The sequence below is a fragment of the Bubalus bubalis genome, chromosome 9, assembly GCF_019923935.1.
Source record: "Bubalus bubalis isolate 160015118507 breed Murrah chromosome 9, NDDB_SH_1, whole genome shotgun sequence".
In the NCBI taxonomy this organism is placed as follows: domain Eukaryota; kingdom Metazoa; phylum Chordata; class Mammalia; order Artiodactyla; family Bovidae; genus Bubalus; species Bubalus bubalis.
The window spans coordinates 109,221,602-109,247,959 of record NC_059165.1 but is presented as its reverse complement, the minus strand read 5'-3'; the positions used below and the strand labels follow the sequence as shown (position 1 = coordinate 109,247,959).

At 40.9% G+C, this 26,358-nt stretch overlaps 1 protein-coding gene across 6 annotated transcripts in view; it reads left to right on the top strand.

The window, feature by feature from the left end:
• MAPK9 (mitogen-activated protein kinase 9) overlaps positions 1-21,931 on the top strand; it is a 68,391-nt gene extending 46,460 nt beyond the window's left edge. For 2 of the 6 annotated variants that reach the window (XM_025293975.3, XM_025293981.3), the window contains exons 6-12: positions 7,712-7,877; positions 9,324-9,395; positions 12,823-13,005; positions 14,416-14,540; positions 16,123-16,186; positions 17,417-17,488; positions 18,868-21,931. In XM_025293975.3, coding sequence (XP_025149760.1) covers positions 7,712-7,877; positions 9,324-9,395; positions 12,823-13,005; positions 14,416-14,540; positions 16,123-16,186; positions 17,417-17,488; positions 18,868-19,010 — 825 coding nt within the window. In that variant the 3' untranslated portion in view covers positions 19,011-21,931. Of the gene's footprint in view, positions 1-7,711; positions 7,878-8,913; positions 8,986-9,323; positions 9,396-12,822; positions 13,006-14,415; positions 14,541-16,122; positions 16,187-17,416; positions 17,489-18,757 lie in introns of all 6 variants that reach the window. The other 4 variants (XM_025293976.3, XM_025293978.3, XM_025293979.3 and 1 more) reach the window with 4 other exon arrangements.
• Positions 21,932-26,358: the final 4,427 nt, after the last annotated feature.

Here is a 26,358-nt window from a genome sequence, read left to right as displayed (position 1 = left end):
ATACCCTTGTTGGCTGCTGCAGGGGTGCCATCCCCATACTCTGTGCGTCAAGCCCCCAGATTTAGGTCTCATTTGTATTTTACTGTGTATTTCTTGTTTTCCTTCTTTGGGATGGTTTTCAGGATTTGAAGGGGCAGAATTGTCTTTACTCTGCCATCTTCAAACTACAAATCCACTTCCTTTGTGGAAAGCTGCTTCTGGTTGTGTGTGGAGACTGATGGGGCCGTGTGTGGGGGGAACCCTCAGAAGCCCCAGGACCTCTTTAGGTACCTTCCCTTGCCTCCCAACTCGGCCACCTCTACCATTCCAGCCAGGATAAAATCCACACCTTTCCACAGCTTGATTCCACAGGTTTGCATTTGACTATCATAGTTGTCCAGTAGATGGCAGTAAAGTCCGTCTTTACTTGGATGGCAGTCAGTCCAACTAAATCAGTGCAAGAGGACACTCTTCTGACAGGTAGACGTGGCTGGCATGGGCATGTTTTCTAACCACACAGCAGTTCATCAGGCTGGATGACACTACTCTGATCATCCTTGTTAGTGTGGCTGTGTTAGCTCAAGGCCAGGCTGGATTTCAGGGACTGCTGGGTGGTCAAGTATGTTGTTAAGTCATATTGCTAAGTCATGTCTAGCTCTTTGCAAGCCCGTGGACTATAGCACGCCAGGTTCCTCTGTCCTCCACTATCTCCTCGAGTTTGCTCAAATTCATGTGCATTGAATCAGTGGTGCTATCTAACCATCTCTTCCTGTACCACCCCCTTCTTTTGCTTTCAGGCTTTCCCAGCATCAGGATCTTTCCCAATGAGTCAGCCCTTTGCATCAGGTGTCCAGAGTATTAGAGCTTCACCATCAAAATCAGTCCTTCCAATGAATATTCAGAATTGATTTCCATTAGGATTGACTGTCTCATCTCCTTGCAGTCTGACGGACTCTAAAGAGTCTTCTTCAGCACTACAATTAGAAAGCATCAATTCTTTGGTGCTCAGCCGTCCTTATAGTCCAACTCTCACATCCATACATGACTACTGGAAAACCCATAGCTTTGATTATGTGGACCTTTGCTGGCAAAGTGATGTCTCTCCTTTTTAATATGCTGTCTGGGTTTGTCACAGCTTTCCTCTCAGGGAGTAAGCACCTTCTAATTTCATGGCTGCAGTCACTGTCTGCAGTGATTCTAGAGCCCAAGAAAAGAAATTTTGTCACTGCTTCCACTTTTTCCCCTTCTGTTTGCCATGAAATGATGGGACCGGACACCATAATCTTAGTTTTTTTATGTTCAGTTTCAAGCAAGCTTTTTCACCCTCATCAAGAAGCTCTTTTCACTTTCCCCATCAGAGTGATATCATGTGCATATCTGAAGTTCTTGATATTTCTCCTGGCAATCTTGATTCCAGCTTGTGATTCTTCCAGCCTGGCATTTCCATGATGTACTCTGCATATTATAAGCACGGTGACAGTAGACAGCCTTGTTGTACTCCTTAACAAATTTGGAACCAGTCAGTTACTCCATGTAAGGTTCTGATTGTTGCTTCTTGGCCTACATACAGATTTCTCAGGAGACAGGTAAGGTGGTCTGGTATCCCCATCTCTGAGAATTTTCCACAGTTTGTTGTGATCACACAAAGGTTTTAGCATAACCCAAGAAGCAGAAGTAGATTGTTTTTTTGGAACTCCCTTGCTTTCTCCATGATCCATTGAATGTTGGCAACTTGGTCTCTGGTTCCTCTGCGTCTTTGAAACCCAGCTTGTACATCTGGAAGTTCTCATTTCACATACTGCTGAAGCCTAGCTTGAAGGATTTTGAGCATAACCTTGCTAGGATGTGAAATGTGTGCAATTGTATGGTAGTTGGAACATTCTTTGGTGTTGCCTTTCTTGGGGATTGGAATGAAAACTGAATTCTTCCAGTATTGTGGCCACTGCTGAGTTTTCCAAATTTGCTGCCATATTGAGTGCAGCTCTGTGACAGCATCAGAGTGTGATGCTTCCTAAGGCCCACTTGACTTCACACTCCAGGGTGTCTGGCTCTAGGTGAGTAACCACACTATCATGGTTATCCTGGTCATTAAGATGTTTTTTGTATAGATCTCCTGTGTATTCTTGCCACCTCTTCCTAATCTCTTCTGGTTCTGTTAGGTCCTTAATGGTAAGGACCTTCTGTCCTTTATCATCCCCATCCTTGCAAAAGATGTTCCCTTGATATCTCCAGTTTTCTTGAAGAGATTTCTAGCCTTTCCCGTTCTATTGTTTTCCTCTATTTCTTTGCGTTGCTCATTTAAGAAGGCCTTCTTATCTCTCCTTGCCATTCTTTGGAACTCTGCATCAGTTGGGTCTATCTTACCCTTTCTCCCTTGCCTTTTTTTGCTTTTCTTCTTTCCTCCGTTATTTGTAAGGCATCCTCAGACAACAACTTTGCCTTCTCACATTTCTTTTTCTTTAGGATGGTTTTGGTCACTGTCTCCTATACAATGTTATAAACCTCCATCCATAGTTCTTCAGCACTCTGTCTACCAGATCTAATCCCTTGAATCTATTCATCACGTCGCCTGTATAATCATAAGGGGTTTGATTTAGGTCATACCTGAATGACCTAGTAGTTTTCCCTACTTCAATTTAAGCCTGAATTTTGCAATTAGGAGCTCATGATCTGAGCCACAATCAGCTCCAAGTCTTGTTTTTACTGACTGTATAGAGCTTCTCCATCTTTGGCTTCTAAGAACATAATCAAATTTTGATATTGACCATCTGGCAATATCCATATGTAGAGTAGTCTTTTGTGGGTTTTTGAGAAAGGGTGTTTGCTATGATGAGCACATTCTTATGACCAAATTCTGTTAGCCTTTGCCCTGCTTCATTTTGTACTCCAAGGCCAAACTTGCCTGTTATTCCGGGTACCTCTTGACTTCCTACTTTTGCATTCCAATCCTCTGTGCTGAAAAGAACATCTCTTTTGGGTGTTAGTTCTAGAGGTCTTATAGGTCTTCATAGAACCGTTCAGCCTCACCTTCTTCAGCATTACTGGTTGGGACATAGAGTTGGATTACTGTGATGCTGAATGGGTTGCCTTGGAACCCATTCAGTCATTTTTGAGACTGCACCCAAGTACTACATTTTCGACTTTTTTGTTGAATATGAGGGCTATTCCATTTCCTCTAAGGTATTCTCGCCCGCAGTAGTAGATAGAATGGTCATCTGAATTAAATTCACCCATTCATGTCTGACTTCCTACTTTTACATGCAAAAGTAGGAAGTTAAGAGATACCTGGAGTAACAGGCAAATTGGGCCTTGGAGTACAAAATGAAGCAGGTCAAAGGCAAACAGAGTTTTGCCAAGAGAACACACTGGTCATAGCAAACAGCCTTTTCCAACAACACAAGAGAAGACTCTACACATGGACATCACCAGATGGTCAATACCGAAATCAGATTGATTATATTCTTTGCAGCTGAAGATGGAGAAGCTCTATACATTCAGCAAAAACAAGATTGGGAGCTGACTGTGGCTCAGATCATGAACTCCTTATTGCTAAATTCAGACTGAAGAAAGTAGAGAAAACCACTACACCATTCAGGTATGACCTAAATAAAATCCCTAAGGATTATACAGCGGAAGTGACAAATAGATTCAAGGGATTAGATCTGATAGAGTGCCTGATGAACTATGGACAGAGGTTTGTGACATTGTACAGGAGGCAGTGATCAAGATCATCCCCAAGAGAAAGAATACAAAAAGGCAAAATGATTGTCTGAGGAGACCTTACAAGTAGCTGAGAAAAGAAGAGAAGCAAAAGGCAAATGAGAAAAGGAAAGATATACCCATTTGAATGCACAGTTCCAAAGAAGAGCAAGGAGAGATAAGAGAGCCTTTCTCAGTGATCAATGCAAAGAAATAGAGGAAACCAATAGAATGCGAAAGACTAGAGATTTCTTCATGAAAATCAGAGATACCAAGGGAACATTTCATGCAAAGATGGGCACAATAAAGTACAGAAATGGTATGAACCTAACAGAAGCAGAAGATATTAAGAAGAGGTGGCAAGAATACACAGAAGAACTATACAAAAAACATCTTCATGACCCAGATAACCACGATGGTGTCATCACTCACCTAGAGCGAGACATCCTGGAATGCAAAGTCAAGTGGGCCTTAGGAAGCATCACTACGAACAAAGCTAGTGGAGGTGATGGAATTCCATTTGAGCTATTTCAAATCCTAAAAGATGATGCTGTGAAAGTGCTGCACTCATTATGGCAGCCTGTTTTCAAAACTCAGCAGTCACCACAGGACTGAAAAAGGTCCTTCATTTCAGTCCCAAAGAAAGCCAATGTGAAAGAATGCTCAAACTACTGCACAATTGCACTCATCTCACACACTAGCAAAGTAATGCTGAAAATTCTCCAAGCCAGATTTCAACAGTATGTGAATTATGAACTTCCAGATGTTCAAACCAGATTTACAAAAGGCAGAGGAAACAGAAATTGACAACATCCATTGGATCACATCAAAAAAGCAAAGAGAGTTCCAGAAAAACATCTTCTTTATTGACTACACCAAAGCCTTTGACTGTGTGGATCACAACAAACTGTGGAAACTTCTTCAAGAGATGGGAATACCAGACCACCTGACCTGCCTTCTGAGAAATCTGTATGCAGGTCAAGAAGCAACAGTTAGAACTGGACATGGAACAACAGATTGGTTCCAACTAGGAAAAGGAGTATGTCAAGGCTGTATATTGTCACCCTGCTTATTTAACTTATATTCAGAGTACATCATGAGAAATGCTGGGCTGGATGAAGCACAAGCTGGAATCAAGATTGCTGGGAGAAATATCAATAACCTCAGATATCCAGATGACACCAGGCTTATGGCAGAAAGCGAAGAAGCACTAAAGAGCCTCTTGATGAAAGTAGAAGAGGAGAGTAAAAAAGTTGGTTTAAAGCTTAACGTTCAGAAAACTAAGATCATGGCATCCAGTCCCATCACTTCATGGCAAATAGATGGGGAAACAATGGAAACAGTGACAGACTATTTTCTTGGGCTCCAAAATTATTGCAGATGGTTACTGCAGCCATGAAATTAAAAGATACTTGCTCCTTGGAAGAAAAGTTATGCCCAACCTAGACAGCATATTAAAAAGCAGAGATATTACTTTGCTAACAAAGGTCCATATAATCAAAGCTATGGTTTTTCCAGTAGTCATGTATGAATGTGAGAGCTGGACTATAAAGAAAGCTGAGTGCCAAAGAATTGATGCTTTTGAACTGTGGTGTTGGAGAAGACTCTTGAGAGTCCCTTGGACTGCAAGGAGATCCATCCAGTCAATCCTAAAGGAAATCAGTCCTGAATATTCATTGGAAGGGCTGATGCTGAAGCTGGAGCTCCAGTACTTTGACCACCTGATGCGAAGAACTGACTCATTGGAAAAGACCCTGATGCTGGGAAGGATTGAAGGCAGGAGGAGAAGGGGACAACAGAGGATGAGATGGTTGGATGGTGTCACCGATTCTATGGAATGAGTTTGAGTAAGCTCCGAGAGTTGATGATGGACAGGGAAGCCTGGCATGCTACAGTCCATGAGGTCGCAAAGAATCGGACACAACTGTGCAACTGATCTGAACTGTTTCCTGTCTGTTTTAGTTCACTGATTACTAAGATGTCAGTGTTCAATCTTGTCATTTCCTGCTTGACCATCTCCAATTTATCTTGATTCATGGACCTAACATTCCGGCTTCCTATACAGTATTGTTCTTTACAACATCAGACATTACTTTCACCACCAGGCGTATTCACAACTGAGTGTTATTTCCACTTGGCCTAGCCACTTCATTCTTTCTAAAGCTATTATTAATTGCCCTTTGCTCTTCCCCAGAAGCATACTGGACACCTTCAGATCTGGGGGCTCATCTTCCGGTGTCATATCTCTTTGCCTTTTTATACGGTCCATGGTGTATAAAAAGGAGAATCTCCTTGGAAAGAGGAGGCTGGCAGGCTACAGTCCATGGGGTTGCAAAGAGTTGAACACAACTGAGCGACTAAGCACAATTTGTATCCTGAAATACCCGTTCTTCCCATATTCTTTAGTTCTAAAAACAGAACCTAGGAACAAATTGGTTTGTTTTACCTTAGCTGCATTACTGCCTCCTCACAGGAAAAGGTCGCTGGTTTGAGTGTGGTGCCTATTCTTCCCATGCTTTCTTTTGTGCAGCCTCGCAGCTGTGGGTGGGGTTGGCCATGCTCCCCTCAGCACTTCATGTTGGGACGTGCATGGAGGAAGTGCTCTGGGACCAGCCAGGGACCAGTGCATCTGCATGGGCTTGGTAGGAGTTTTCATTATGTTTTTAAGCAATGCATAGTTATGTTATATTTTACTGAATTCCGAATTTTCAGAAAGAAAGCCCTTAGCAGTAATGAAACATAGTTTTGATTGATATAAACTTAAATGTTGTTCTACTTATCCCAGTAACCTTTGGCAGCTGTCACTCAAGGCACACCTATGCCCGTTGGTGATGCATCAATTGGAAAGTTTCAGCCAGGTGCTGGTCCTAAAACATCATTTACTGTGTGATGTGACTTGGCAATTTGACATTGTAGCTACACATTGGAAGGCACTTGTCAAAATAATAGATTGTTTAGAAGTCATAGTTTCTAGGATGAGTTTTCAGGCCGAAGTTCCAGGCAAGAATCAAATTCCTGTAGCCTGAGGAAGGGTCTAGGATGTAGGGGATCACCATAAAGAAAGGCCCTAGAGTAACGAAGGAAAAAGCTGCAGAAGTTGTGATGAGTTGTGTTGAGAGTGTGGTGGAGTGTGATGTGTACATTCACCCGCAAACATTTTCTGAGAATCTGCTGTGCCAGACTCCATATGCTGGGAGCACAGAGAGACCTTGAGGCCTCCTCTCACAGAGCCCTCACTGGGAGGGGTGAAGAAGGGACTTTAAGAGTAGTATGTGTGCCGGGGAATGGCAGGTCCCAGGGGATGGGAAGTTCGTGTTGGTAATCGTGGGATTCTTCTTCCAAAGAAAGAAGAAGCCTTTGGAGATTCCAGGGCCCGAGAATTCTAGCCCTGTGCTGTCCAGCATCATAGCCACTGGCCATATGAAGCTATTAAGTACTCAGAATGTGGCTATAATTATAAATAAATACTGGATTTCAAAGATAGTACCAAAAAATGTAAAATACTTCTATAATGTTTATATGTTGGTTACATTTTAGAAATGAATACTATGGAAATACACTGTATTGGATTAAAGAAAATATCATTAAAATTAAATCTTCCCTTTTCTAGTCACTTTTTTTAAGGTGGCTGCTAGAAAATGTAAGTTACACATGGGGCTTGAATTGTGTTTCTGTTGGATAGCAGGGAAGAACCGGAATGTTGGGAACTGAAGGATGACCGGGCGTGGCAGGAGGGAGGGGAGGATGTTGTAGAGACTCAAGGATTTAAGCAGAGCAGTGTCACAAAGGCTTCCACACAGAGGATGAGGGCACGCGTCCGGCCTCTCTAGACTGCTCTGTGTTGGTTTCCATTTGAGAGTTAGGTTTTCCAACATGATTCTAAAATCCCAGGGTTCAATTCTAACTTTCTTCCTTCTCCCAGCACTCACACATACTTCAGCGATCACTGACCTCACAAATCCTTAACCAACGTGAGATTGTTTACTTAGCATGCTTTGGTTCACTGTATTAATTTTAACCTTCTCTGTCCTAGGATCTGAAGCCTAGTAACATTGTAGTCAAGTCAGACTGCACCCTGAAGATCCTCGACTTTGGCCTGGCTCGCACAGCGTGCACCAACTTTATGATGACTCCCTATGTGGTCACGCGGTATTACCGGGCACCCGAAGTCATCCTGGGCATGGGCTACAAAGAGAACGGTGAGTACAGACAGGACTGGAAGCGGCCGCAACGTTTAAAATTAGTGCTATTAGTCATCACGAGCTTTCTTCTCTTTCCTGTGAACTGTATGAAATATAATATGGAGACTCTGTTATGCATAGATTATCATAGTCCACAGATGAGAAATAATTTTATATTTCCATTGGTTAAAATTATTCACTTTTGAAATGAATATTTTGAACATTTGTCAAAGTATAATATGCTTACAAAAAAAAAAATGTGAATCCCAGGTGTGCAGCTCAGTTGGAGCACACCCATGTAACCAGCAGCATAACTGAGGCCTCCCCAGCACCCCTCTGGGTCTCAACTCCCAAGGGAAGCCATTATCCTGATTTCCAGCACCATAGATTGATTTTTCTTATTTTTGAACTAGATATAAATGGAATAATACAGCATGTGCTTTTTGTGTATAAAATTGGTGTTTTTTTTTAACAGCAAAACTTATTCTAGCAATATCAGAGCTCTCTGAAACTTAGCTTTTGAAAAATTTGTCAAAAAGAACTAAATCACACTTACTTATTAAAAAAAAAAAAAAAAGGAGTCTGAAAGTTTGCCTAAGTCATCTGAAATGAACTGAGCTTCAAGTTTATCCAGATGTTTTAGAACTTGTGCTCCCATTCAGAGAGACACAAGTCTGTGGCCTTCCAGTCCTCTATGGCCATGGAAGGAAATTCGGTCCCCTGTTAGCGTCTCTAACCCCACCTACACCAGCAGGGGCACTGAAGAGCTCTCTGTCTCGGCTTCTGAGGCCTTGATTCAGCTGGGCCCCGCAGAGGAGGGGGAACAGCCAGAAGCTGAGGCGCCCCTGGCCCTCGCCTGGAACCCAAACAAGCCTGGCCCTGTGGGGCCACACTGCCTTGACAGTTTAGAAATGGATCATTCTGGAGGCATGGTGTTCATATTTTACATGAGTACTACTAACAAGCTGGGTCTGTCTTTGTTTGGGAGGGGATTTGAGAAAAGACATGCATGGGGGCGGTCTCTGGCTGGTTTTAATCACCTGGTATTTGGTAGTGGACATCTGGTCTGTCGGGTGCATCATGGCAGAAATGGTCCTCCATAAAGTCCTGTTCCCAGGAAGAGACTGTATCCTTCACAGGGAGATACCTGGTGCTGACCACAAGGCTGGGAGCCGGGGTGGGCTCGTGCCTGGAAACAGCTTTCTGGGGACAGGCACTCCTAATTTCTGGGACTTTGTCTTTGAAGCTGTAAGGTATTGGACTCTTTGGCACTGAAAGCCAAGATTGCTGCAAACTGAAAGCCAAAATAGAGGTCAGCAATCTTTCATACTGTCTAAAACAGTTCACCCTTAACTGGCCGTTTATTTTCCATATTTATGTGTTTAGTGCACTGTTAGAAATCTTTTCCTCACCTTTGTTTTGTTCATGGCACTTCATAATTTTGTCATTTCACTTTATTTTCAGTTGATATCTGGTCAGTGGGTTGCATCATGGGAGAGCTGGTGAAAGGTTGTGTGATATTCCAAGGCACTGATCGTATCCTTCCCGGGGACCTTCCCGGCCATGTTTTCCATAAATACCAAAGGCAGCAGGAGCTCAAAAGGAAAATGTCGTAATTCTAGACTGTATTCTAAAGAGGTCTTGATTATATTTGTTAAATTAGTGTCACAGATCAAATGGCTCAATTTTATGTTTTCTCTTTTACTTGACTTAACAATTTTATTACATAGAATTAAGTTAAACCAATTTATATTCTTAATTTTGTTAAAAATAACTTATAAGAAATGCATTTACTCTTTGACAAATGTATTCTGGTGTTTAAATGAAAATACTATTTAGTTAATTAATTTAACTATTTAGGGAGTTGTCTAAATTTAATAGGCCAATATTCTTATGTAATTTGTTTAATATACTATTTCATCAGTTACCAGGAAGCAATAGAATATTTTCCTCCAAAGTAAAAACTGAAGCATGCTACATAAGACGTAAAGGGAAAAGTTTGTGAGGAACAATATTTGCTAAATTTTTTGTTTGTTACTCTTCTGACATTTTGTGGAAAATTTTAGAAGATCCACTTAGATGGTTATTTTGTGACTTCCCCAGTGGGGAAGTCTAAATAAATATAAAATGCAAAAGGTTAACTTATACTGTGGTCAGGAAATCATATTATGATATGTAGCATAAGGAAGAATAGATAAATAATAGTTTCAATAGCTTTCTTTTCTCATATTCCTCATGTTCTTCCATCTTCAATATTTTTTACTCTAACTTAGTTCTTCACATATACCCTTTTTCATTTGTGTTCTCACCACCTAAAATTTTCATTAGTCTTTTGATTTTATTTTTTTGTTATGAAAGCTTAAAGTAGTCTCTGCTGGCAGATTGATGGTTATCTTTAAGAGAAATTAAGTTGTGTAGTCAATGTTTTATATATATTTTATTAATTTTCATTTTTATGATTTTATGAGGGTGATTTTCTTATAATATAAATCTTCACAACACAAACTTGAAATGAAAAAATTTTATCCCTATCATTTTATTTATCTTCCTTAATAGTTTTCACATCACAGATTTTATGTGAAGTTAAACATAGCATTTTATTTTGTTCTAATACATTTTCTAGCAATTTTTCATAGCCTTACCTTAGATTCAGTTGTTTCAAACTGTAAATAGGAGATATTTAATTTGCAAATAAATTCAATATAAAAAGGAAAAGTTGATGTATTCTAAAGATACATTTATTTATTATGCCAAGCTACGAGGCTTGTAGGATCTTGGTTCCCCAGTCAGGGATTGAAACCACGCCCTCAGCAGTGAAAGTACCGAGTCCTAATCACTGGACTGTCAGGGAATTCCCTAATGATACATAATTGGAAGTGTCTACTTAACATTCAGTTTGTCTCAATTTTTAATTTATTTTGCGTCTTTCTTTTCTTAATTAACTGTGATATCTTCAGATAGTACAGATATGAAAAGTGTGGGTACTTTCTGGTGCATTATTAAATAATGTTAAAATTCTTAGTTTACATATTAACATCTTACAGTATCTGTAATAATAATTTTATGTATAAGGTCATCTAATGTCATCCTTAGAACACACACAGAGATTAGCATCATTTTCCAAAGACAATTTTGCTCTTTTTTCAAACATTAGATAGAAAGAGATTCTGGAAACCAGACTGCAGTTGTCAGAGATTTGTTTTAGGTTCATAAGCGAAGGTAGAAAAGAAGTCCTCGTGGCTTATAAGAAAGAGAAGGCTTCTGCCAGGTACCCCTCAGAAAGCACGGGGCTCTGGAGGCCAGAAGCAGATTACTGAGGGGGCACGTGGACACTGTCACAAAGCTGAGGACTGAGAGCTGAGGAGCGCCCATCTGCAACTGTGACGGACACAGTTTTCATGAAATGATGGGTGAAGAGAATGGTTAAGAGAGCATGACAGGTTGGGAATTAAAGATATAAACAACTCTATTGCTGCAAATGGGAATGGTAGCTAAGCTACGGAAGTTCAAAGGAAAGTGACTTGTTTTAAGATGAGAGGGAAAAAATTATGTTTGACTGGTGATGGAAAGCTCCAGTGGAGAGCAAAATGGTGATGGTATACCAAGAAGAAGAAAGACATCACAGGAGATGAGAGGGCCTCCTCCTTTGTTCTTTGAAGAACATGTGTTTGTTCCCTAGGTTCTTTCACAGTAATGTCATTTTATTTTTCTAAGACATACCTCAATTAATAACTTTTTAAAGATTCTGTTTATTTATTTGATTCCTCTGTTTTGTGTTCTCTTATATAATGTTTATGGTTTTAGAATCACTTTCCACATTCATCTTGCCAGTTGTCTCAAGCTCCCAGAAAAAGAGACAAAGCTGGCCTTGTCTGCATTTTACAAATAGGAAGATGAAACCTAAGGGAGATTGACTGCCTGACACCTAGTGAGTGACTAACACACAATGGAGTCTGCAACCTAGGTCATGTACTTGGAAAGGAAATAAAACACACTCATTTATATTGCAATGATAGCCAGAGTCAGTGCCAAGTAAAACTTTAGTGACCTCTCAAAGCTGTCACTGCTCAGTGTAAGCCCAGCCACAGTGGGAGATGACATGATGCGGGCTTAGAAAGTCCAGAGCCCCAGCTCCTGCTCCCTGCCTCGTGCACCCCATCCTGCCAAGCCTACAAGGTGGTTCCCAGCCGTAAATTAAGCAGTCAGTTAGGTCTTTCTATTTCAGGGAGCTTTATATCTAACATAGCTTTATTAAGAGAAGTGAAGGTGTGAAAGTCGCTCAGTCGTGTCCAGCTCTTTGCGAACCCATGGACTGTAGAGTCCATGGAATTCTCCAGGCCAGAATACTGCAGTGGGTAACCTTTCCCTTCTCCAGAGAATCTTCCCAGCCCAGGGATCAAACCCAGGTCTCCCGCATTGCAGGCAGATTCTTTACCAGCTGAGCCACACAGGAAGCCCAAGAATACTGAAGTGGGTAGCCTATCCCTTCTCCAGCGGATCATCCCGACCCAGGAATCAAACCAGGGTCTCCTGCATTGCAGGCAGATTCTTTACCAACTGAGCTATCAGGGAAGCTCGTTATTATGAGAACTGATTTCAATTTGCCTACATAATTATTACCTACTTTCATGTTTAAGCCTTTCAGTCATAGGTATTCTTCAGCTTCAAGATAACTTTATTTTGATCTAGAATAGGAAGCCATAAAGACTTCATTGTGTTGATGTAATAAACTGTGACCAGAGTTTATATGGTGCAGAGCTTATTTGTTTTTTTTTTTTAATAGTCTTAACTAGGAACCCAAACCTTATTTGAATATTATTTCAGAATGCTTCTGCTGACCCAGTGAGCTGGCCTGATTAATTATTCATTGATAAGTATAATTTAAGTTTCTCTTTGAATGATGCAACTTATGTAATATGAATATAAGGCATTTCAGTTGTATTTTCCTCAAGAGACTCCTTAGATATTGATCAGTGGAATAAAGTTATTGAGCAGCTAGGAACACCATCTGCAGATTTCATGAAGAAACTTCAGCCAACTGTGAGGAATTATGTAGAAAACAGACCAAAGTATCCTGGAATCAAATTTGAAGAACTCTTTCCAGATTGGATATTCCCATCAGAATCTGAACGAGACAAAATTAAAAGTAAGATATCCTTTTTTCATATACTTGTTTTCATAATCTGGTGAAGCTTTTTTATGTTTGCATTCTAAAATCTGTGAAAACTGAAAGATGAAATAGTTGAAAACCCTCAAAGTCATTTATAGGCTAGAATGAAGGCATTTCAGAAAGAAAGCTTAATGACCTAGAAGTTTTGTCCTCAATAAAGGGGACAAAACTGAAGCCTCTGGTCAAAATATTTACATAGTCTGAAAGATTCTTATATTAGTTACAGCAAATGGAATTTAAACTGTTACCAAGTATAAAGAATACTTGAATAAAGATTGTCACCCATTTGAAGAGGCAGAAATTTTAAAAGGCCTTCTCCCCTTATCCTGTGCCCATCACATTTTAATGTGTTTAAGGGAAAAGAATAGATTTGATTTTCTTTGCATCAAGACAAACTGTGCCTCATTCAGAAGAGTTCCATCTCTCCTTTGCCTACACATGTGAACTTTGTTTGGTTTTGGTATTCATTTGGCTGTCTTGGGTCTTTGCTGTGGCGTCTGGGGTCTTGGGTTGCACGTGCAAGCTCTCAGGTGGAGCATGTGGGGTCTAGTTCCCTGACCAGGGGTTGAACCTGGGCCCCTGCACAGGAGTGCAGTGTCTCAGCAACTGGAGCACCAGGGAGGTCCCACCTGTGAATTTTAATTGCTGAAACCTAGGTGAGCCTTGTATTTAACCAAGTTATTGAACTTGTTAAATTTTTTTCTAGCTACTAATCTCTAGATTTTTTTTTTCTAAGTGTACATTGTATACAGGTAGGCAAAACAGAGGGCTTCCCTGGTGGCTCAGTCAGTAAAGAATCCGCCTGCAGTGCAAGATACCTGGGCTTGATCACTGGATTGGAAAGATCATCTGGAGAAGGGAATGGCTATCCACTCCAGTGTTCTTGCCTGAAAAATCCCAAGAACCGAGGAGCCTGGTGGGCTACAGTCCATGGGGTTGCAAAGAGTCAAACACGACTGAGAGACTAAGCACAGCGCAGGCAAAGCAGATATCTGTGAACTGTTCTATATGATGCAAATATGAAGTCATTGTGTGGCTTAGTCTGTTCATCAAGAGAAAAGGCTTGCCCGTGCTTCATGCCTGCCCTCTCTGCAGTGCCACACTTGGCCTAGCTCCTGTACCCTCCCTGCCCATGGCTTGTCAGTCTTATGCCCTGTCCTTCTCCCCTCCCATACTCAGGCCAAAAGCACCTTTGAAAGCCTGGTTTGTAGGAAATGGCTGCTTGATTTACCTTTAAAGAAAGAGACTAATAATCCTGAATTTATGACCAGTTTCTCAGAGTTAGTATATTTTTGTTCTGTCTGTGCTGTCACATTTAGTTCTTTATTGTGTGATTCTCCAGTTAAAATTGTTACTTTATTAATCTAATATTTGTTTTTACCCTAGCAAGTCAAGCCAGAGACTTATTATCAAAAATGTTAGTGATAGATCCCGACAAGCGAATCTCTGTAGATGAAGCTTTGCGTCACCCTTATATCACTGTTTGGTATGACCCTGCTGAAGCAGAAGCGGTAAGCATCTATTTTGAAAAGACTTGTGTGTAAAGGCAGGGCATACATTTCCCTGGATCTTCTGTCTGTCTGTCTGAAATGGCTACACAAAGATTTAAGGTTAAAAGGATTCCTGATTACTTTGAGGCCATATCAGTTCAGTTCAGTCACTCAGTTGTGTCCAATTCTTTGCAACTCCATGAATCACAGCACACCAGGCCTCCCTGTCCATCGCCAGCTCCCGGAGTTCACTCAGACTCATGTCTATCGAGTCAGTGATGCCATCCAGCCATCTCATCCTCTGTCGTCCCCTTCTCCTCCTGCCCCCAATCCCTCCCAGCATCAGAGTCTTTTCCAATGAGTCAGCTCTTCGCATGAGGTGGCCAAAGTACTGGAGTTTCAGCTTTAGCATCATTCCTTCCAAAGAAATCCCAGGGCTGATCTCCAACAGAATGGACTGGTTGAATCTCCTTGCAGTCCAAGGGACTCTCAAGTCTTCTCCAACACCACAGTTCAAAAGCATCAATTCTTCAGTGCTCAGCTATAGCCGGGGTCAAACCCCTTTTAGGACTCCTTACTGGGGCTGAACTCCAAGTACCTCAGGAGTGAACATGCTTATGCTGTGGTGATATAATTGTCTTCATTTATGTCAATGCTGATGTGTGATCACAATATCACCTTTTTTAGGCATCCATTTGTGTACCTGGTACCATACCTGGGTTTTGCTTTTATTATCTTGTTTAGGTATCCAGTCAGGCTCAGAAACTTGCTGAAAATCACAGGTCTGGACATCCTTCCCCAGAGGTACCTGTTAGAGGAGTTCCACTTCTGAGTGTGGTACTCATGTGCATTTTTCTGTAGCATCCCTGGTATGGATGGTCTTTAGTTGGAAGTGAAATAATTACATGGTGGCATGCTCATTATTGGGCTTCCCTCATAGCTCATCTGGTAAAGAATCCGCCTGCAGTACAGGAGACCTGGGTTCGATCCCTGGGTTGGGAAGATCCCCTGGAGAAGGGAAAGGCTACCCACTCCAGTATTCTGGCCTGGAGAATTCCAGGGACCATACAGTCCATGGGGTCACAAAGAGTCGGACACGATTGAGTGACGTTCACATTCACGTTCACATGCTCATTATTAGGTTTTGTCCTGTGCATTTAACCACCATTTTTTGAAGTAGTCCACTTATGATTTGGGGACTAAATTTGGGAGTTCTAATAGGAAGAAATAAAAACTTGAGATATATTTTGCAGCTTCTGTATTTCCTAGCACAGTACCTTGTCCAGAATGGATCTGTAGGAAGCAGCCTGTGATTGCTAATTTTATAATTACATTTGGGCAGATGTCCTTAGAGTGTAATTATTAGCAGGACTATAATAGGTCTATTTTTTGGTTAATTATTCTGTAATTATTTTGATTTTGAAACCAATGTAAATATACTTAGAAATCTTTAAGCCACATATTGAATGAAACTATATCAATATTATAAATATTTTATTTTATTATTTTTATAAGTATTTTAGAAATCTTACAAATGATTCATTTTCTTCATGCCTTATTATTTTTTCAACTATCAACTTTACCTGTAAAATTTAATTTTTAGCCACCACCCCAAATTTATGATGCCCAGTTGGAAGAGAGAGAACATGCAATTGAAGAATGGAAAGGTAAAGATGGAATTTATTTTGATTGTTACACATTTCTTGAAATGGGGCAACTTAACACTTTTTGACAGTAGCCTTTCTAAGGGAGGGGTGGAGACCCTTCAGCTCTATCCTCTCTCTTCCCACTTCCCAGTAAATGAAGAACTTGAAGATAACAAAATTAGAGAGGAACGTGTATGAATTGCATATTTGCTTCAGAAGACAAAAACAAAGGCTTTTCACACATCTCACATTATCAAATCTTGATTTGTAAACTAAATTCAGTAAGTGTATTACACTTAACTTGATAACGTGTTGCAAACTTTTGAGTAACCCCAATTCACAGGCCCCTGTAAAGCAGATATGAGAGACCCCACTGGGGTCAAGGGAACTTCTGCTGTATTGGTAAGCCTTGTAGTTATATACGCGTTTTAAAATAAGAGTTGGGGGGAAATTGCAGATCAAAAATATGCAAATAGTTATTACCACCACTCTAACCAGACAACCCACAAGAAACTAAACCAGTAATAAAGAGGTTAAACTAAAAATATTTCATTAAAAAGCAGAATCAATAATAGTTGAGAACTGTGGTCAGCGCAAGTCAAACATGGCAGCGTGTCCTGCCCAAGAGCCGCTCCCTGGGCTGCAGGGAACAAGTGACTCGCAGTGCACACAGCCACAGCCTCGCTCGGTGCCTGCACTGTGCTGATTTTATTTCACGAATACCAAACTTGTAGGATGCTGCTAGTATCTTACCTAATAGGTAGTTCTTCTGACAAATGAACATTGAGGAAAACTGAGATTGAAACCAAGAAAAAACTTAGGTAACTAGACCAATTTCTGGCCAATCTGGAGGAGTTTACATTTGAAGAACCACAATGGTGGAGGAAAAACTGTGCAAAAAGATGTGATAATATCCAGTAGTTAAACTGTTCTGTTAGAGTCACTTTGCTAGTACTTTCCTCCTTCTCTTCCCCATTCCTCATGTCTCTCTTTCACTCTCTCCCTACCCTCAACTTTGTAAAACCCACTAGTGGATCCAGAGCTACCCTACTTTTATGGCCTTCATAATTGGTTGGTTGAAAAAATACAAGGAATCAAATTATATTTTGGTCTAGGTAAACTATTACTTGTCTATCACAGTTAAAAATAGCACATCACAGTGTCCTTGGAGTGGTTCCAACTTATTTGGAAGCAGGGTTTAGAGATGCAGAGAAACTGATGAAACATTCTAACTTGCATTTCTGTTTGAAGAGCTAATTTACAAAGAAGTGATGGATTGGGAAGAAAGAAGCAAGAATGGTGTTGTAAAAGATCAACCCTCAGGTTAGTGATTGCTTTAATAGTTGGATTGCATAATACTTTTCTTTCTCTATTCATTTTTTGTAAATGGCAACAGCATGTTTTAAGTGCCACCTTGACCAGCATTGGATTTGAAAACTCCTTGTGTGAAATACTTTTCTCTTTTTGGTCTGCTCTGGTTGTGGCAGCTAACATTTTATTGATGCCAGGCAGCAAACTAACTGTTTTGTGAACATTTCTTGGTTCATCCTTGTAACAGCCACTGTCATTTTCATTTATAGATAGGGGAATTGAATTTAAAGCTTTCAACGTGCATGACCTTCTTTATATTGCCCCCAACCAATTAAAAAAGAAAATTAATATGAGTCTAGATAAAGTGGAATTTGGTTTTCTTTTGAGAAAATTGTTCATATAATTCTCCTATCTTTCTGCTTGATCTTAGTGGTAGCAGTCTGACTAACAATTAGGAAGCTGTATGACTATTAGAGGCGTAATATATATGGTATTAACTTATAATACCATCTATAAGGTTCTACCTTAAACAAAACTCTTTACTTACATTTATTTCACATTTGTATTCACTCCACTCCCACTGGAAAGCACATGCACGCCACACACACATGTAAATACATATGGGGCTGTTTCTTATTCTTGAATTTTATATTCAGCATGACATGTGTCAAGTGTCTGGAGATTATATAACTTCAATAAAAATTTAGATGCTTATAGTTAACCACAAATTTAAGACTGACCTCTGAGACCCTGGATGTTTTGTTTTTGTTCAAACCAGGCTAAAATATAGATAGTGGAAAACAGATTAGTTTCATTTGCCTTAAAATATCAGTTTTGGGGATTTAGAAGGCAAAAATAAAATGAACAAGAGTCCACTAAATTTTGTTCCTATTTTTTTCTTGTTTGTATCATTCCTCCTTTTAGAAGGTATTTTTTATTGCAAAAGAACTCTTCAAAGGTTGATGTTTTTTCCCTTGGATTAAGTGTTTATGATTATAATTGAAATGTCTGATGACACTTGAATCCTACTTGGACTTGAGCCTTTTGTGATCCTGATAGTTTTAGGATAAATTCAACAATTTTCTTTTAATATCTTTTTAAAACCAGAAGGTATTTTTAAAGTAGTTAACATGACTATACATGTGTGTGAAGTTTAGCCACCAGGAAGAAAGAGAATATTGCAGTGAAAGACAGAGGAATATTTGGGATTTTGAGCCTAAAGAAAGACTCCACAAAAAGTTCAAAATGTACAGTCAACTAACTTCTTGTTTATACTAATAGTATAGGAAACTGCAAAAGGACAGAGCTGAGAAGTGGCCTGAAGTCTCACTGCCTGGATCTGCAGCAGTGTCGTGCCTCAGATTTTATTATATTTGGTTTTCTTAGCACAGATGCAGCAGTAAGCAGCAACGCCACTCCTTCTCAGTCGTCGTCCATCAATGACATTTCATCCATGTCCACGGAGCAGACGCTGGCCTCGGACACAGACAGCAGTCTGGACGCCTCGACAGGACCCCTGGAAGGCTGTCGATGATAAGTTAGAAATAGCAAGCTTGTCATCAGTGAAGGAACTCTCACTTCCATGGGCGTGAAATACTTGGGAGTTGATGGAACCAAATAGAAAAACTCCATGTTCTGCATGTAAGAAACATGATGCCTTGCCCCTACTCAGTTGTACTAGGCTTGCCTTGCTTAGATTATAAAATGAAGCAGATTAAAGAAAAAAAAAAAAATACAAACCACACATTTAGAAATTTTGTTCAAGGTCATTTCAGGTGAGCAATTAGAATATATGAATTTTTTTTTAAGTTGTGCGGTAATAGTGATCATTTCTCATCCTCAGTAACTGTTGGGATTTATATGCATGACACAGATGCTTGCTTGGATTTGCCCTCTAGCACTTTGGAAATCAGTATTTATAAAGCCAAATAATCTTCAAGGTAGTGCTGCTTCTAGAATTGTCTCTTAATCCTCTTAAATAATTTTGTGTTTGTCCAGAAAAAAATAGATTTATGTGTATTAATTGGCCACCATCATATTATAATATCTTACCTTCTTTTAGGGTATGAATTAACTTTCTTTCATATTTCAGAAGGAATATAATTAAATCTATATAATGAAAAAAATGTAACTTTTCTTTAATTTGTCATGTTTTAGGCTGAGAATTATCACTGCTAAGACCAGGATACTTTGTTTTCTCTAAACTGTGTTAGTCTGGATGACTGTACATTCAGTTTCACTGCACGATAGCATTTTAAGTTTTGTTTTATGCTGCTTAAAACATATATATGTTTAAAATCCTACTACCCCATCTCTTTTTTCTTGGTCTTCTGGACTTATTAATTTGAAGTGCTACCTAGAACTTCATCTTCTTTATTAGCCACCTAACACCCATGTCAATCATATGATGGCAGATAGATTCTTGACCCCATCACCTGCTGTTAGAGTAGAATTTTACGAAGTGATCACTAAAGATGATGGCAGTCACTTGCTGAGTGCTTGTTTTGCTTGCGCCTGGACTGGGTCCTTTCTTACCTCCTCTAGGGTAAGATACATGATTTCACAAGGCAGAGTTTCCCTCTTCCAACACAGCATTCTTCCTCGACTTTCTTTCTTTTATGAAAGAAACCACCTAAACCCACTTTGGTCTATTTTAGGAAGCAAGCTGGTTCACAATGGCTGTTTGTGGTGGTTTTCCACTTTGTGGAGGCGTTTCCTGTTCCTAAGGGAAGACCTTCTGAGAGATAGGGAGGAGCTGTCCTAAAGGGCAATTATTAACTAGTAAATATTTCCTGATTTTAAGCTGCTCACCTGAAATCGATACTTTCAGACTAATATGGAAATTATTCAAGATTCAGTAAAATACTGAGTATTGAAGTGTCATTGCAGAAATGGAGTTATGATGGTCACATATGGCTACCTGTGCTTGTAATGCTTTCCCCTGGAGCTTATTCTATTGCAGATTCATATCTTTTGTTCAGTTATTTTGGAAGCTATTGAGTCAACATTGTCACATTCTATGGAATGTGTTCTGAGGAGGAACTTTGTTAAGAAAGTTTATTATAAATATATCTAAAATATATGATTCTCTCTATACCATTTGTATCTTATTGGTCTTGTCACTGGAAACTGGAACCCTTGATGAACAAAATTAATATTGAAGTAATAAATAGTTTTCTATTGTGATGTTTAGACATGTTCAGCTGTAAGATGGAATACTAACTTGGATTGGGGCAGAAACACCTGTTACATAGCTGAGGATTATTTTGGCTTCAGAGGCCTGATGGTATAGTGAGGAAAGTTACCGCTGTACATATATAAACATCTTAAAATGACCTAATACACATTCTTTAAAAAGACTTTACTAAATCTATCTTTGAAAAGAAAAGGAAAGGGGAGAGTTTTAAAAATACATGATCTGTCCTCAGCTTATGTACATGCAGCACAGGAACGCGAGGGCACGTGGAAGTCCCACCGGGTGATTGTACACTCACCAGGTGCCGTTTATAAATGGAGCTAGGTGCCATACAGAGTGGCTTTCTGCTCACTGACTCCTCCTGTGTTCACGGAGGAAGTCCGTGATGGTGTGGACGGGTTTCCTGCCAAGACCACCTTCCACCAGCGAGTGACGAGTGCACCCCGGCAGGCCACGGTGCTGCGGACCGCAGAGCTCCATAGAAGTACCTCACCCCAGTTCAGGGCCCTCCCTCCTGAGCTGGGACGTGCCAGGGACCTGGTGCAATGCAGATGGTTCCACACTGCTCTCCATGGATAAATTCTGGTGTTGGATAAAGAACTGAAAAATGTGCTCAATTTTTCATCTTTTCTATTTTATTTTTGTAATTTATATTGTACACAACCCTGGAAGTAACTATTTTGGACACATATTTTTATAAACCAGGTAATTTATTATTAGCCTGGAATTTGAACTAGGTTCATTTTGTTTGTTGACTTAGTTTTTTGTTAAAAAGGAAATGACTGCCTTCCCTGTCAGATCTTGACTTCAAGTGCAGGTTCCAGAGAGCAGACAGAGTCTGTCAGAGTAGGAGAGCATTCTAGAAGCATCCTGCTCAGTGTTGATCCACTGTGGAAACAGGAGACAGAATCAAGGCTCTGTGCTTATCTGTGCACCATGAAACTCAGAGCTGCAGTCCTGAAAGGAGAAAATGCTTGGTAGGGCCCCTTACTGACACCCAGAGTCCAAAGTTGAAACACTGAATGGCAGACTGAATCCAGATTTGATGCTGTGTAAAGTCATGGTAATGATATATGATGAGTTCATACGGTTGATTTCTAATGTAACTCCTCTGGTGTTTCATACTGGTAGTAAACACAGGTGTGACCTTTCAGATTGCATATCTCAAAAGTAACATTGCCTAATGTTTTATAATAAAATATATTACGTGTGTTTTGATTGGTGAAAATAATACAAATACATTTTAAAAGAGAAGTATATAACATGTCCAATTTTTGTGTGTTTTTAAATGACATTTGACTGTGTATTTCTACATCACCATCTCTGATTACAGATTTAACGTGAACACAAGCAGATATTGGAGTGTTGTCATCTCAGTCAATATTAATAGATGTTTTTAAATTGAAAAGCAAAAGGGATTCTGTTAGATCCCTTACTGAAAATATTCTGCAACTTCCTGAAGCTAAATTTTCAAAACCACGCAGTGCAAGACTGAATATTTGGAATAATTGTTTTCTCACAAGAGTGGCCAGAAGAATCCACCGATCAGTCTTTCCTTGTATCACTTAAAATCCTTAGTGGTGCCTGTGTGCTTGTGGTTTTCTGCATGGATTCTGCTTCTGGTTCTGAGGTACTTTAGGATGTTTACTACTTAAAGCCGCAGGAATGGAAGGGCGCGCAGTGGCTCACTGGCTTCTTGCCGGGACTAGAATCATTCCAGATGGGTCAGTACCAGTCTTACTTTTAAAGATCTCTAGGAAAGGAGAGTGAAAGTCCTTCCGTCGTGTCTGGCTCTTTGTGACTATACAGTCATATGGAACAGGAAAACATGTCTCTTGATAATGATCTGGGCTCCATTTCTCTCTCTCCCTCTTCCCACTTTCAATGTAGATAGTACTGAAATACTCTACATTTATTGACTTAAATGGTACATACAGGTTTTTGTGGGATTTTTTTAATGGGAGGAGGTGTGGTGGTGTTCAGTCACTAAGTTGCGTCCAACTCTTGGTGACCCCATGGACTGCAGCATTCCAGGCTTCCCTGTCCTTCACCATCTCCCGCAATTTTCTTAAACTCATGTCCATCAAGTCAGTGGTGCCATCCAACCGTCTCATCCTCTGCTGTCCCCTTCTCCTCCCACCTTCAATCTTTCCCAGAATCAGTATTTCAAAATAACTTACTGTATACTTTCCTGAAGATTGTATTTTGTATTTAAGTGGTAAGCTTACCTTTGGCAGTAAGGCAGTTATTTGATGTTGTTGGTCTTTCATCAGGAAAGTTGGTAACCAAATCAATAATAACAGTAACAAAGTGGCCAGTAACATCTCTTTGAAGCCAAATGTGACCATGACTTAAGAGGGATATGCCTATCACAGCAGCCACTGGGCACTTGTCACTCACTGTTTCCTCAGGGCCCAGGGAGTCCTTGTGAACAAGGCTGTTTGCTCTGCCATTTCTGTGCTGTGGGTCTTTAGCATTGGAAAGGAAATTCAGAATCAATTTTCTGAGCCCCTGCACAACAGTTGAGGAGGCTGCAGCCACGTCGGAAGGGCACCACAGGGCTGCCCTCAGAATGCTGTCGCACTCACGCGGGTCTTACTGTTCTTACAGTCATGAACACACTTGAGAGTCTAATGAAAACTGTGAGCCCCGCCCCCGCTTGGAAAAAGGCCACGAGCACAAGACGTTGCCCTGAGGAATCCTGAACCCTGGTGGTTTCCATGTTAAGAGCCCCTTTGTAGAAGCAGTTTCTAGATGCTTTGTGATCTTAGAGGGAAGCAGAGCCTGCAGGAGGGTTCTCCTGATTTTCTCTGTTCTAAATGGTTCTGACACTTTTGCAGACAGATCTTGGGTACAGATAGGGACATTTTTACTCTCAGCCCCAGCATAAGTCGGCATTCTTGTTCTGTGTCCAAAAGAGCATGGAGACTCAATTCAGTGAAATAGGTTGTTTCCAGCATTCCTTCCACATGGAACTTAGCTGCAACATAGGAACTGTAGGTTTATAATACAAAATTCATAGAAACGTAGATATGATTAAATTCATCTCTTCATTTTAAAGAAGTAGTTCTGTGCTGAGCTTTGACATACAGTCTTGGCTCTATTTTGTCTATGCACTTAGATTTCATCGAGAATAGGAATGGACAAGAGGTTCTGTAGTTCACATTGCCATTCAAGGTACTGAAGAAGTTATCCAGCCTCTGCTCAGATGGTTTTAATGAAGAGAATGCTCCTCCCACTGCATTTTTTTTTTTTTTTAATAGTTTTGACTGTTAGAAAGTTCTTTCCTGGGACTCCCTGGTGTTCCAGTGGTTAAGAATTCTGCCAGTAAAGGGGACATGGTTTCGACCCCTGATCCAGGAAGATCCCACGTGCTGCGGGGCAGCTGAGCCTGTGTGCCTCCCGAGCCCACGCCCTGGAGCCCGCGAGCCACAACTACGGAGCCTGTGCCCCTAGAGCCCACGCGCCACGACGAGAAGCCCCTGCAGTGAGAGGACGCCCGTCCACCGCAGCGAGGGAGTAGCCCTGGTCCCCTACTATAAGCCAGTGTATAGCGAGGAAGACCCTGCAGGGCCAAAAGGAAATAAACAAATTTTAAAATAAGTTATTTCTCTAATTGAACAGAAAACTTGGTTCTCAAAACTTCCACCCATTGGTCCAAGGTCTTTCCTTTGGGTGAAATAGAGTGAGTCTGACCCATTTTTATGAGACAGGCTTTAATACATTAGTTGAAAAGATACGCTCCAAGTCTTCCCTTCTCTAGCTTAAACTCAAAGTTCTCACAAGCCTCAAAAGCCCCCAGAGCCTCATCACCTCAGGGCACCCTAAAATTATGGACGCAGATGTGAATGTAATATTTCTGCACAGCCTGAGCACGCACCCTCCAAGTGAGGCCACACTCATGAACAGAGTCTCAGGTGGCCTGAGCTTGAGAAGCCATGTTCCACTAGGGGCCTGCAGTCTAGCAAAATGACTGGGTTGTGTGATGCTGCGGTTAATCCTGATGCTGTCACTCCTCATAAGCATTCTGTCCGCCAGCTTGTGACATCCATCAGTTTTATGAGCATGAACAGGCCTTCTGACAATTTATCCACAAGGTGACTGACTGCCTTGAGTGGCAGGACCGAGCCTTGAGGCAGACCTAGCAGTCACAGTGCCCAGAGCCGCGTGGCCAGCACTTTGCCAGCCTCCTCCCTAGAGTTCTCAGCCCAGTGACTTGTCATTCAGCTCTTGTGGAGTGTTATCTTGCCACAAGGTCAGGGGGAAGCATCTTGATGGACACCGTGCGGAAATAATGAAAACACTTCAGCAGCTGCCTCTAATCTGCTTGCTTCAAGAAAAGAAGTTAATTTGGCAATTGCACTGGTTTTCAGAGTTTATGCTTTTATTTTCTCTTGGGAGGATCAGGTAGTAAGTGCCAGCTTCCCCTTCGTTTCTACACCTTTGATATCTTGTGGACACTAAGAAGTGTGACCAAGTGCTCTCTCAGTATTCACAGGTTGGTGCGTGGGCAGGGAGCAGGGCAGAAACTTGTGTTGGCCTTATTTTGTTTCCGTGAGAATAAAGTGATGTGTTTTGAAGAGTACACAATTGTGATTCCACAAGAGGCCGAGCTGCCCTCCAGTGGCTGTTAGAGAATTGTGTCCATCCAGCACAGCCTGCTCAAGCTGGGCCTGACTTTAGAAGTTTATCACCTTGAGCATACCTTGCCATTTCTCATCTAATGGCAGTCATGCTACTTTGTTTTTATTTGATTTTAATCTAGGCTAGAGCTGCAATGTAGAATTTCACTGATAGTTAAGTTTGTCCAGCTCTCTGTTGTAAAGTTGATGACTTGGGTGTTTTAAGCAGCAAATTATCATTCTAAAGATGCTATTAAAAAACAACTATTTGACCAGAACCCTCGGTTGTGTGTGCTTGGTCTCAGGTTTTCTCAGAGAGCTCCCTCACCACACGTCACAGCGATAGAGTGCAGCAAGTGGAGGCCTGCCTCCTCTCCCCTACCCGCCCTCCTCACCGTGACTGTCCCTGCGCCCATGAGAGCTGACCCCTGCCCCTTTCAGGAACTCCGCTGCCACAATCACCTCTGTCCTGTGTCGTCACCGCCCCCTCCTCTTCCCCATCACCTGTCATCTTTATGTCACCCGCATGAAAAAGAAAAAGCTGCTGAACCCAGCATCACCCTTGAGTTGCTCTCCTTCACAAGAGAAATTGAAAAGCAGTTTCATTTTCTCTCCCTTCTCTCTTCTCTCATCTACTTCCTTTTTTAATAAAAAAGATACACACACACACACACATGAAAACATAATCAAGAATGAGAAACTAAACATATTACCCCATCTGGAGATGACCACTCTTTATACTTAACTGTACTTGCAGATTGTTTTCTATGGACACATACTTATCTAGATGATTTTTTGTTTTGCTTTTTGCCCAAATGAGGTCATACTGTGTGCGCATGTTAAGTCATTTCAGTCATGTCTGACTCTTTGCGAACCCATGGATTATAGCCCGCCAGGCTTCTCTATCCATGGGATTTTCCAGGCAAGAAAGCTAGAGTGGGTTGCCATTGCCTTCTCCAGGGGATCTTCCCCACCAAGGGATCAAGCCTGAGTCTCCTGCGTCTTCTGCATTAGCACTGGCAGGCAAGTTCTTTACTGCTAGCGCCACCTGGAAGCCCAGTCAT